Source organism: Corvus moneduloides, chromosome 15 (assembly GCF_009650955.1).
Source record: "Corvus moneduloides isolate bCorMon1 chromosome 15, bCorMon1.pri, whole genome shotgun sequence".
NCBI classification, from domain to species: domain Eukaryota; kingdom Metazoa; phylum Chordata; class Aves; order Passeriformes; family Corvidae; genus Corvus; species Corvus moneduloides.
In genome coordinates this window covers 5,555,412-5,566,992 of record NC_045490.1, presented here as the reverse complement: position 1 = coordinate 5,566,992, position 11,581 = coordinate 5,555,412, and the positions used below count along the sequence as shown (strand labels likewise).

At 44.3% G+C, this 11,581-nt stretch overlaps 1 protein-coding gene across 2 annotated transcripts; it reads left to right on the top strand.

The window, feature by feature from the left end:
* On the top strand, positions 1 to 11,581 carry SAP30L (SAP30 like). Of its 2 annotated transcripts, XM_032125384.1 has the most exons (4): positions 9 to 400; positions 2,176 to 2,298; positions 3,927 to 4,025; positions 5,987 to 11,581. In XM_032125384.1, the coding sequence occupies exons 1-4, from the start codon at positions 215 to 217 to the stop codon at positions 6,113 to 6,115; spliced, it is 537 nt and encodes a 178-aa protein (XP_031981275.1). In that variant the 5' UTR covers positions 9 to 214; the 3' UTR covers positions 6,116 to 11,581. The 2 variants fall into 2 exon arrangements, with proteins under 2 accessions (XP_031981276.1, XP_031981275.1); XM_032125385.1 differs by lacking the exon at positions 3,927 to 4,025 and having other exon boundaries at positions 1 to 400.

Here is an 11,581-nt window from a genome sequence, read left to right as displayed (position 1 = left end):
CGGGCGGCGGCGCTTGGGGGGCCCGGCCCGGCCCGACCCCGCAGGCAGCGCTGAGCGGCGGCGGCGGAGGGGGGTCCCCTCTCCTGCCGTAGTGGGGGGCCCCCGCGGGGGCGGCGGGGTCCCCCCGAGGGCGCGGTAGTGACGGCGGCTCGTCCCCCGGTTGGTCCCCCGGTTGTCGGCTCCCCGCGCGGGGTGAGGGGCGGGCAGGTGGGCGATGAATGGGTTCAGCACCGAGGAGGACAGCCGGGATGGGCCGCCCGCCGCCCCCTTTTACGGCCAGAGCTGCTGCCTCATCGACGACGGGGACCGCTGCGTGCGCCCCGCCGGCAACGCGTCCTTCAGCAAGAGGATCCAGAAGAGCATCTCGCAGAAGAAGCTGAAGCTGGACATCGACAAAAGTGTGAGTGCGGCCTCGGCCTGGGCTGCCGGGCGCTGCCGAGCCCTCCGGAGGGGCGGCCGGGCCGGCCCCAGCCGCCACCGCACTGCGGTGCCTCCGGGGAGACGCGGATCCGCCCGGCGAGTTGAGCTCCCGGGCGGCCGGGGGGGTTGGCGTTGGCCGTGCGGGCTGCGGGGCTGTGTGCGGCACACACGGTGCCTCCGGACCGCCTTTCCCCATCCCCAGCGTTACAGCTCTCGGCAAGGGAAGGACGTGCCTGGGTGGACGCGGCTGTTCCCCGGGTGCGTAGCCGGCTTTTCCCTATGGCACTGACCGTGTTGCTGGGGCATAATGAAGCTAAAGCACTAAACCCCGTGTTTGGGAGGCAGGTGGTGTGCAGGGAAGCAAAGGAGCGAGCTGTCAGTGCTTCCGAGGCAGGAGTGCTGTTCCCATTGCGGTTTCGGGTTGGAAAGGCTGGTGCTGTCAGGTGAAAACAGCGCTGTGGTTGCTGCTTCAGTCAGGCGGCTCTGACGTTACTTCTTTAATTGGTAGGAATTGGTGTTGTAGTGAAGCAGGTTAAAAGCCGAGCTGGTAGTGAGATGTGCTGCATCTTCAGCGGGGCTTATTCGCACACAGAACAGCCCGGTTTGCTGCTTAATGACACTAAGTGACAGCTGTCAGCTCGAGATAGAGACGGGTTATTTGCCCAGCAGAGAAATAGGCAGAGCAGAGTAGACCGTCAAGATCACAGAAGGAATTTCTCAGAAGTGATTCAGTTAACGGAATTCAGCTCTGCACGCTTTTCTTACCTGATCTTTAAAGATCAGAATCACTAAAAGCAAAAAAAAAAAAAAAAAAAAAAAGGTGAAGTTTTGAGTCAGTCTGTTTGGCAGCTCCCCCAGTTGGTTGGGTCCCTTTTGCACAGCCGAAATGCATCGTGTCACGGGAAGAGAGTGACTCAATTTGAAACATATTCTTAAAAAATAGAGTATTTCTCCCGGTTGTAGTCCTCAGCAGATTTGTCTAGTGGCGTAGTAATTTCTTGCATTTTCGAAATGAGTCTTTGTTGACAGATGCCAGGCTTTAGAAGCAAAAAGGGGAGATCAGACTAATGAAGTCAGAACAAAGGGAAAGTGTAAAGCCGGCTGCGTGGAGTGATTTTGGATGTAGGGTGCCTGTGTTCTCTGAAGATATTTTTGCCTTACAGATACCAAATAATTTTGATCTTTTGAGGTCCTTTGTTTTGCTAATTCTAGTGAGATAATATTTGTTAAAAGGGAGGTTCCGTGGCTGAACAAGCAAATAGGAAAGAGGCTATTCTGCGTTTGGTTTATTTGTTTTAATTGAGGTGAGCAGCCCAACTTTTATTTGGTCAACGTTTTGAAACACTTGCATTAGTAATCCTCCGTGCTATTCAAGCCAGAAAATTCACAATAGTGGAATAGAATAATTCTTTTTTTGGTAGTTACCTGCTAGTAAGTCCTGAAATAAATGCATTTCCTCCAGACAAGCACCCATTTTTTTCCTGACATATGATTGCAGCCATAAAAAAGAAATATATTATCTGCAGAGGTTCAAGTTCAGCTGGAGCTTGAGTTCTTTGTTTTCTTTGCCTTTAGTCTTTGTAAGATATTTCTAAATAAAGAGAGTGATATCAGACCTGGGGTTTAAGATTAGAAATTCCTCGATGTCAGTCAGTCACACCAGTCTTGAGGGATGCACTTGACACTGGTGTCTAAGTGGTTGCTGTTTCACAGTATCTTTTTTTGATTGCTTTTTTCACCACTTCTGGTTCTTAGGTGAGACATCTGTATATTTGTGATTTTCACAAGAACTTCATTCAAAGTGTTCGGAACAAAAGGAAGAGGAAGACGAGCGATGATGGAGGTGACTCTCCCGAGCACGACACGGATGTTCCGGAGGTTTGTGGGCTGCTTTGCCAGTTCTTAGCATGTTGAAGTTTTACTTGGATGCTCTCATATATCAGAAAATATTTATATCTTAAATTGCAAGGCCACCGAAGCTGCTGTGGAGTTACTTTCACTTTCCAGGAAGAGTTTTTTTAACGTGTGGTGTCCTGATTCTCTTCCTCATTCCTGTATGAGTTGTTTGCCCCTGTAAAGTTTTCTATAAAAAGAGGTGTGATAAGGTAACTGCACAGCTTTGTGTATGTACAGTTAAAACTGTATTTGATACTAATTTTTTTAAGGACAAAAATAAGTTATTTTTGGTGGTGTCTGATGCCCCATCATAATTCTTTGTTACCTAACATGCATCATTTTGCAAATACACTACAGAATTCAATAGGTCACTCTCTTTGATTGGGTGTTTGATATCCAGGGATATTGAGCTGCTCCAGATATTTGCATATATGGTATTTTTTTAGCACTATTTAAAACTACCTTTAAATAGTTTGTAACACATTTTTATTTTCAGGAGATAGGCCTGGGAGAAGTTTTCTGTGATAGAGAACTCTAGAATAATCCTTTCTCTGTGCCGTTGCGGGCTGCACTTGCTTCAGTGATGTTTCTGGTAGTGTTGACATGGCAAAAGTTGTGCAGAGGTGGTGTTGGGAGAAGCAGAGCATGGCCACGTCAGCAGAGCCCTCTGCTGGAAATGCCAACCCTATTGGCAAAAAGCCTTTAATTTCTGAAAGGAAAAAAAAAAAAGCCACCAAGAGTCATTTGCCAGCAAAGCTGTGCCTTGGTGCAAAGCTTGTGCGCACACCTCCTGTGTGGAGGTGTTGAAAGAGTAGCAAGTTTTTGGTATTGAGTTTTTTTTAAGATAACCTGACCTTTTGTTATCACTGTTCATGTTTCCGTTCTACAAGGTTCTTCCTCAAAACTTTCCTGTTCAAGCTTTGCAGTAGTTGCCAGGGTGATTGCTGAAGACCCAGTTGGCATCTAAAAATGTTGGTGCTGCAGAGCACACAGAATATTTGGTGGCTGAAATCTGAGGGATGCACGTCACCCAGCTGAACAGGGAACTCTGCACTGTGTCAGTTTTAATGTCACTTCCCTCTCTCTTTTCAGCAGAGATTCCTTTTGTCTTTGAAACTTGGCATTTCCCACGTGATCTTCATCTTCCCTGCTGTAACCTTGCCACCACCCCCTTTGCTTTTAAACTGTGCACTTCCTATTTAAGTATTTGAATTTCATTTCATCTCTCTACTCTGTTTTATGTCACAAGCCATTTGTTCAGTGCCTGCTAAATTGTTATTTCATGTGTGAGCTTTTTAAACCTTGTGGGAACAAAAGGTTCCCCTTTGCTTGGCGGTTGCAGAGGTGTAATTGAGAGCAGAAATTGGCCAGCAATTCTGTTGACAGCATGTGAACCAGAACAAAATTTTCTATTTCCCTGAGGCTATTTTGGTCCTTTAGCATTAACAAATACAAAATATACTTAGGTTTGTCAGTAAGACAAGCCGGTGTGGTTCTGAATGCAAGCAAGGAGAAGTCCTGTTGAGGAAGAAGTAGTTATTTTTAGATAAAATAACTACTCATAGAAGCTAAAGGTAGTACTCATGCCCTCTTCTCTTCCTCACTTCCAGGTTGACTTGTTCCAGCTCCAGGTGAACACCCTGCGACGTTACAAGAGACATTATAAGTTGCAGACTAGGCCTGGACTCAACAAGGCTCAGCTTGCAGAAGTAAGTGACGACAGCGGTGGGTGTTACCTCTGTTACGAGAAAACTTCTTATCTCCCCTGTTCAAGTGCACGTTTTGTGGACACTCACACCTGTGTGACTCACTGGTACAGACCAAGTACTCTCTGAAAGGTTTCAGGGAATGATGGCAGCAGAAAGCTTCCTGCTTGCTTTCACCTGGGACAGGCTTGGAAGGCATGGACACTGGCTCTTGAAAGCCTGTTTTAGTAACTTGTTTGTCTCTCCTTCCTTTCCTACCCTTTTCGTAGTCAAAATCGGTGCCCTTTAGGGAGCAGAAACAGGACCCAGTTTTCTGTGGCCTGGAGGTTATCTGGGGGTGGCTGCTCAGCTGAAACTCAGACTTAACCCACAAATAGTGTCTTTAAGTGCTCCTGTTAGTTCTTCTTTCTAACACGCACTTGAACTCATTGGAATTGCTTATTATTAAAGGCGGCATCACTGTCCATCGATTCAGATTCTTTATTTCCCTCCCTTGTCCTGATGATTCTGTATTTTAAAAGGATTTTTTCGTAAGGGCCTCTGCTGCTTTCTGACCATATGGGCTCCTTGTTCAGAAAGAGCTCTCCGTATCTCTCTGTTATTTGGGCGAGTTGTGCTTGCTATGCTTCTGCTCTGCTCTCTTTCCTGACTTGATCTGAAAAGCATACTGTGGGAAAAATCTTCTCTAAACTTGAAAAAACTGTAGTAGTTACTGATTAGTAGTGAGGTTGATTTTTTTTAAGTTGTGGCTTTTACAACTGTCTGCCTAAAACTGCCTGGTTTGCTTTTACTTTTGCTTTAAAGAACAAAAACCTGACAGACCAAAAAAGTCAGCAAGACACTGTCTGTCTTTCTTTCAAAGTCAACCAAGGAATGAATGTACAGAATATAGAGAATGTGCAGTGTAGGGCATGTAGGAGTAAGTTAAACAAAGCAGGATGGGGTTGTTCCTCATTAGCAGTCGTGATTTGTCATATTCTCACTAATCAGTTCGTAGTCTGTCAGCTGCCTCCTGCCATGAAGGACTGCCTGCTTAAGGAATTTACCATGAAGGTACCCAAGAGGAAAGAAAAGATCAATTACTGTGCAGGTGGAAAATAAAGGGAGCCTAATTTAAAGTTGTCACACACTTCCCAGATTTCCTGTGAAGCCTTAGCAGCTTTGACTCTATGCTGGATCCTCATCCAGCTCCCATGCTTGGATCACTGCTGGCTGAGGCTCTTACACTCCTCATACTATCCCACTATAAGGAAAACTCAAGCATCCATAAATCTCCTTGGAGTTACTTATTGCTCAACCTGCATCAAAATCCCATTCTGGATCTGTGTTGGGTATCAAAAAAGAGCTTCTTCCATGTGAGAAGCAGATCTTGTCCAGCTCCAACATGTTTTCTGTATTCACTTTCTGAGGAAAAAGTAGCTAACGTTTCAGGCCTTATGTTATTGTCAGAGAGGGATAGCCCTATCCAAACCCTAACCCTCCCATTTCAAATTACCTGACGTTCCTCTCAGTGAAAACTTAAGAGTCTAAAGGAAATCATTCTGGATAAAACTTGGCTACACCTGGTTCACACAGCAAAGTGCTGCAGTGTTTCTGACACTGTCCTTTAAAACACAGAGGTGCAGGGAAAACTTGCTTGCCAAATAATCTCAGCACAAAATGTCGCTGAGGAGAAGCTGTGCTGCTTTGGCAGGAGGACACTCTGGCTTCCAAATTCCTCTTGTAGGTTGGCTGCAAATCCTGCTGACATAGCAAGGCTCTGCTATGTTCATACACACATTCCAGCTGTAAAGAGAGAGGGAGGTAAATGAGGACTGACAGTTGGAATTGGTGCATGTTTCACTCAAAGGATAATGCACTCAGTGGCCATAAAATTGCTTTTGGAAAGTGAAGAGAAACCCTGTTCTGATCATTTATAGTTTTTAATTCCAGCATTTCTGTCTCTTTACTTTTTGTTCTTCTAGACTGTCAGTCGTCATTTCAGGAATATTCCAGTGAATGAGAAGGAGACACTTGCATATTTCATCTACATGGTGAAGAACAACAAGAGCAGGCTGGACCAGAAATCAGAAGGCAGCAAGCAACTAGATTGAAGATTAACAAGGCTTGGAATAAGAGGGATCTTGAAAGAACATGTGGTATTGTGCATTTTAGGTATATAAAAACTGTTAAAGTATATTGTAAATTTTTTTTTTAAATGCAGTGTCTGGATGACATAAAAAAATATAGACATTCTTATGAGGAGTATTTGAAAACATGTGCCCAGCATGTTTCCGAAGACTTCTTCCCCTCATTTCAAAGTCATATTGGAATAAAGAAATGAGGATAATGGGGAAACCAAATAAACCTGTAGAACTGTGGAGTTTGTCAACTTGGTGTTTTAAACCATTTCTGGAAATCTACATCTCAGTGCAATTCAGATCCCAGATGGAATTTTTTTCACTGAGTTCAGGCTGCATCACAAACCACCATGCAGTTTGTCTTGGTACAGGACCGGAAGAGCAGCAGAGATAAAATTCATTATCGAGGTGCATGGGTCAGAAGTTTGTCTGAAGCTTGCTGCTCACCTACACATGCTCTGTCTTGCCTTGAGTCAGTGCTTCAAGTCCCAAACTTCTACAAATGCTCCAGCTCACCAGATCTACTCCAGTGAACGCTACTTGACCAATATGAAATTGATGTATTTTTTTTGCCATTTTTACCTCCTGACCCCATCCAACACAGATGCCAACCAACTCTCTGCAGTCTCTTTTTCTAATCTCTTTTATTTAAGAACTCACTAATTAAATTTTATGTAAGCATTTAAAAACTTCTGCATTTCTCTGAATGTGGTATTAAGGCCAACACAACCTATTTGCTGGGTCTGATCATGTTGGTAGAAGTGCTTATTTAATAGATTTATGTATATTTCAGTGATGGCAGGTGAAACAATGGCTTGAGACATCAGTCTCTTAATTTCTGTGTCAGGTCAGTATCGGTCACAAGTGATGTGAATTTTACGCTGAAGCTTTAGCAGATGTCATGAAACTGCTGTGTGCATTCAGGGGCTCTGTTTAGTATAAAGCAGATTTATGGGTGAGACACCATAACCAGGGCAGTGATCTGACTGGAGCATTTCATGATACATTTCATCTCCCTTTGCAATGGGCAAGAAGCATCAAAGCATTTGCCTTTCATGAACATTACATGTACTTTCATGAGAGCTGTGTGAGTGAGGGTGGCACACTGGTTGCTCCCTACTTGGGCACTGTAGGAGGAGATCACCCTGATTTTATTTAAAGCCAAGGTGTCCTTACAGATAATACAGTGGGTTTTTTGGCAAAAGGAGCTTATAAAAGTGTCGGTTGTGACTGACTGTTCTCCAGTGACCTCAAATTCTCTTCAGGGGATCTCATGATGTAAAGCACTGCTCTGTTTCTTCGCTGTCCTGACCAGTGTCTCCATTCTGCTACAAGATGCCAAGACTCCACATAGAGAGGATATTCTCAACAAGCCTTAAGCAACGAAATGAACAGTAGAAAACTTTGGCTAGCATTTTGTAAATGGCAGGTTTTATTATTTCAAAACTGGATGAAGCTTTGTTGAAGAGCTAAACACACTGGTCATGGTCCCAGCTTAGTACTGCATCGTGTTTTGTAAGGCATGAAGGGTTCACTTAGTGAAGCTCTTGTTGAAGCTCTCCCAGGGTCTCTTTAAAATTCAAGTCACAATTTAAAGCAAGTTGTTCACATCACTCTGAATTGTTTGCTAATACTCCAAAAACATGTTCAACAAACTTCAACATGTCTTAAGTCCTGTGTCATAGGCAGAAATACTCCATTATGGTACACGTCCCATTTGTGACGTCTGGGGAGTGTGATTGTTTCAGCATTCCTTGTTCTGTTCCTTGTTTGATGGATTTTCAGAACATCAGACCAGAGAGAGGTTCAAGGAATGAGGAGAGGATGTCTTGTGTCGGTATTTCACGAATGTTTAAAAATTTCCTAATTGTGCTGGTCCTTTCCTTATTGAAAGGGTGGAGTAACTCCCACATCAGTCAACATGATCTGGCTTCTCTCATTCAGGACAGATGGTTAGAAGGGTATGTTCTCTGACTGCATGTTAATCTCCAAAGTGCTCATGTAGTCAGAGGATGTTACCAAGGGAAAATGAGTTTCTGAGTTGAGAAGGTTATGCCTCATAGTGATTCTTCCCCTGTACTGGGCAGTGGTGAGGCCATACCTCGAGTGCTGTGTTCAGTTCTGGTCCCCTCAATTCAGGAAGGACCAGCAGCTCCAGAGAAGGGAAACAAAGCTGGTGAAGGATCTGGAGCACAGGTCCTGGGAGGAATGGCTGAGGGAGCTGGGGTTGTTCAGGCTAGAGAAGAGGAGGTTCAGGGGCACCTTCTCACTCTCTGTAGCTCCCTTGAGAGGAGGGTGGAGCCAGGTAGGGGTTGGCCTCTTCTCCCAGGCAACCAGCAACAGGACAAGGGGAAATGGCCTCAAGCTGCACCAGGAAGGTTTAGGTTGGACATTTGGAGGAATTTCTTCACAGAAGGGGTGATTGAAGATGGGAATGGGCTTCCCAGGGAGGTGGTGGAGTCACTGTCCCTGGAGGTGTTCAAGAAAAGACTGGATGTGGCACTTGGTGCCATGGTCTAATTGACACGGTGGTGTTTGGTCATAGGTTGGACTCGATGATCTCAGAGGTCTTTTCCAACCTAATTGATTCTGTGATTCTGTGATTCTAGACCAAAACTGTAAAAACGTAGTTTGTTTGGGATTTACTTTCTTTGTGGTTGTATTTTATTTTGCTTTATTTTTAAGAGTAAATAAATCTGTTGGGGTGTTTTAGTAGCCAGCAGCAAACTTATTCTTTTCAAGGAAATACGGTGGCAGGTTCCATCTGTTCAGGTGTATTCACTGGAATGCTTTTGTGCCGAGGTGGTATCCAGGAAACTTTTCTTTTTTTCCTGAAATAGTCAATTGATGTTAAATGTGATCCTTGTTGGTTTCACTTCTAAAGCAATTACACTTTTTTGAAAAAAATTCTTAGTGAAATGTGATGATGAAGAGATGTTTACCAGCCATTAGCAGTTGTTTATAAGGTGGAAAGCTTGGAGGCAAGACACCAAAGAAACGGAAGAATCTTTGGCTGTCAGACCCCATGGCCTTATAAACCCCTTGCAAATGCCTTATTACCTTGTTCTCAACTTAGCTAAAGCAAAACACCTTGAGCAACAGAAAGCTGATGGTCTTGTTGGGAGGGTCAGCCACTTGCTGGCTCCCATGCTATGAACTGAAACCACACGTCAATTCAGTAGCAATATCCATGTTCAGGGTGCCTGTGATTCTTGAAAAGCATTTAGTGTCTAATAACCAGAAAACGCAACAATGCAATTGTCGTTGTGTACGATACCGTGCTGTGTGTTCGATTCCTTATGCTGCATGCCAAGTGAAAAAACAAAAGGAAGACTTTCCAACTTTTTATTTTAAACGTCAAAGTAAATGTGTTTGAACCTCACACTTGTGAAGCCATGAGGTGGGACATTTTCTCAGCACTTTTAGATGGGACTTGTTGGAAAGGTGTAAGACCCAAATTGCTTTGGCTGGTATGATAAGAGATTTTTTTTTTTGCATTTTGCTTTTCACAGATGGGCCTTAAATTCTGTCTAGCTTTGAACCATGGAGCACAAGCCTTGGGGGCATGGAGGATGACCAGATGTCATATTCTATTTATAATAGTGGAAGCTTATTTCTTACAAGCCTGCATAGGTGACATTCACCCTGGGGCAGAGGAATTGTCTCTGAACGTCTCCGGCCATTATATAGCCTAATGCAATTCCATAGCCTAGCTCAATTCTCATTGCAGACTTCCATTAACTTAATTAGAGTTTTGAATAGATCCAAAGCCATTAGTATGCAATCCAAATAATGCAGAAACATCTCTTCTGGGGTTAATTTCATCCTGTATGCTGACCCTCTGCTCACTTCAAGGGAAGAAGAAGAAATCATTGCTGGTAGTTACTGGCTTGAGCTCAACTCAGGGGAGTTGGAAGCATGCAAAGACTCGAGTCGGTAGCAACCTGATGGCTGAAAAGTGCAAATACATCCAAGGAGGCTCTGTTAGAATGCAGTTTTCAAAATTTCTGAATCTGAAAGATTATTATATCTCAACCTGAAGTAAACAGTTGCATTTAAAAGTAATGTTTCTTTTGCCAGGCACTTTAGATGCTCAGCCTGAGAAAAGCAGAGGTTTGTACCACTTTCCTCCAGTATTCTGGTGTCCCAGTTTTCCTTAGAAATGTGGCTGTAAACCACTATATACCCCTGTGTGCAAGGCTTAACCAGAACATGTCAAGCCTGGCATTTCAGGTTAGTCTAAAGTGCAAGCTGGGTTCAGAGAGGCTTTGAACACAAGAGCCTAAATAATCTGCAGTAAATGGGAGTTTTCATGTGGGTCATGATGGCACAGGGAGGATGAAGCAGGACATGGCCCACAGAGAGACTGAACAAAACTCGCTTCCACAGCAGCAGCAGCAGCATGGAGGGAGATTTGTTCTGCATCAGCTCTTGTGATGGATGTTTTATGAGAGGGGGAGGAGGGCAAGCTGTGCACTTTACATCTTTTGGTTGAGCCAAATGTAAATACTAATGGGAGATCTTCAGCAGGAACTGCAGTTGGAGTGGTGAGGAGGGGTCTGCTGAGGGACTGTTTGTTTAAGTTCGCAGATCTCTGAACTTCCCTGGAGCACTAGAGTCACTTTGTCTCTACAGTTTAGAAACGTGGGTAATACAAGGTGGCCTCCCTTCCAAAAGGAGTCCTTGTGCTGCCCAGAGTAAGGACTGAAGAGTCCTAAAGGTGAAGGAATGTTATTTGATGCCTCACTCCTCGTGTCACTGATGCCCTTTAACCACCTCTAGCTTACCAAGTTAGGGAGTTCTCATTTTCCACTTTTGAAGTGCAAATGAACTGTTAGGATGTAAGATACTCCTTGCACTTTTCACAGCTATCCCTGGTCTTGCGTTTTGGACTTGCTTGTGAACACATCTGTTTGGGATGAACTAAATGCTTGAAGAAAGTGTGGGGAGAGGGGGAGGCTCCTGCCTTAAACCTGAACTTCCCTTGCAAGCAGCTCTGCAGGCCATCCTCTACATCAGCAGGTTCCAGGAGCCTTTGGCTTACCTGAGCCTTACCAGGGCTGGGTTTACTCCTGTCCTACCCACACCTCTGCTCCACAGCTACTGCAGGGGAGGTGGGTAGCAGGTAACTTGCAGAATGGTTTGGAGTCTTTTGGCAGGCTTACTGGGAGAGAAAACTGTGTTCCCTCTTCTGTTTCTGGCCTCCATGTGTTGTGCTGATCTTATGCCAAATGTTTTGGACACCTTGTATTTTTAACTGTGTAATATAGCTGTGTATTGTTAAAGCAACTTAGTAACTTATAGCAAAAACTGTAGAACTCATTTCTCTGAGGTGTAGGAAATGTCCTGCTTCCACTGTGTATGAGACTTTAACTCTGTACTGTCTGACAAAGATAAATTCTGAATTTCACTTTAATAAATGATCTATCTAGCAACTAG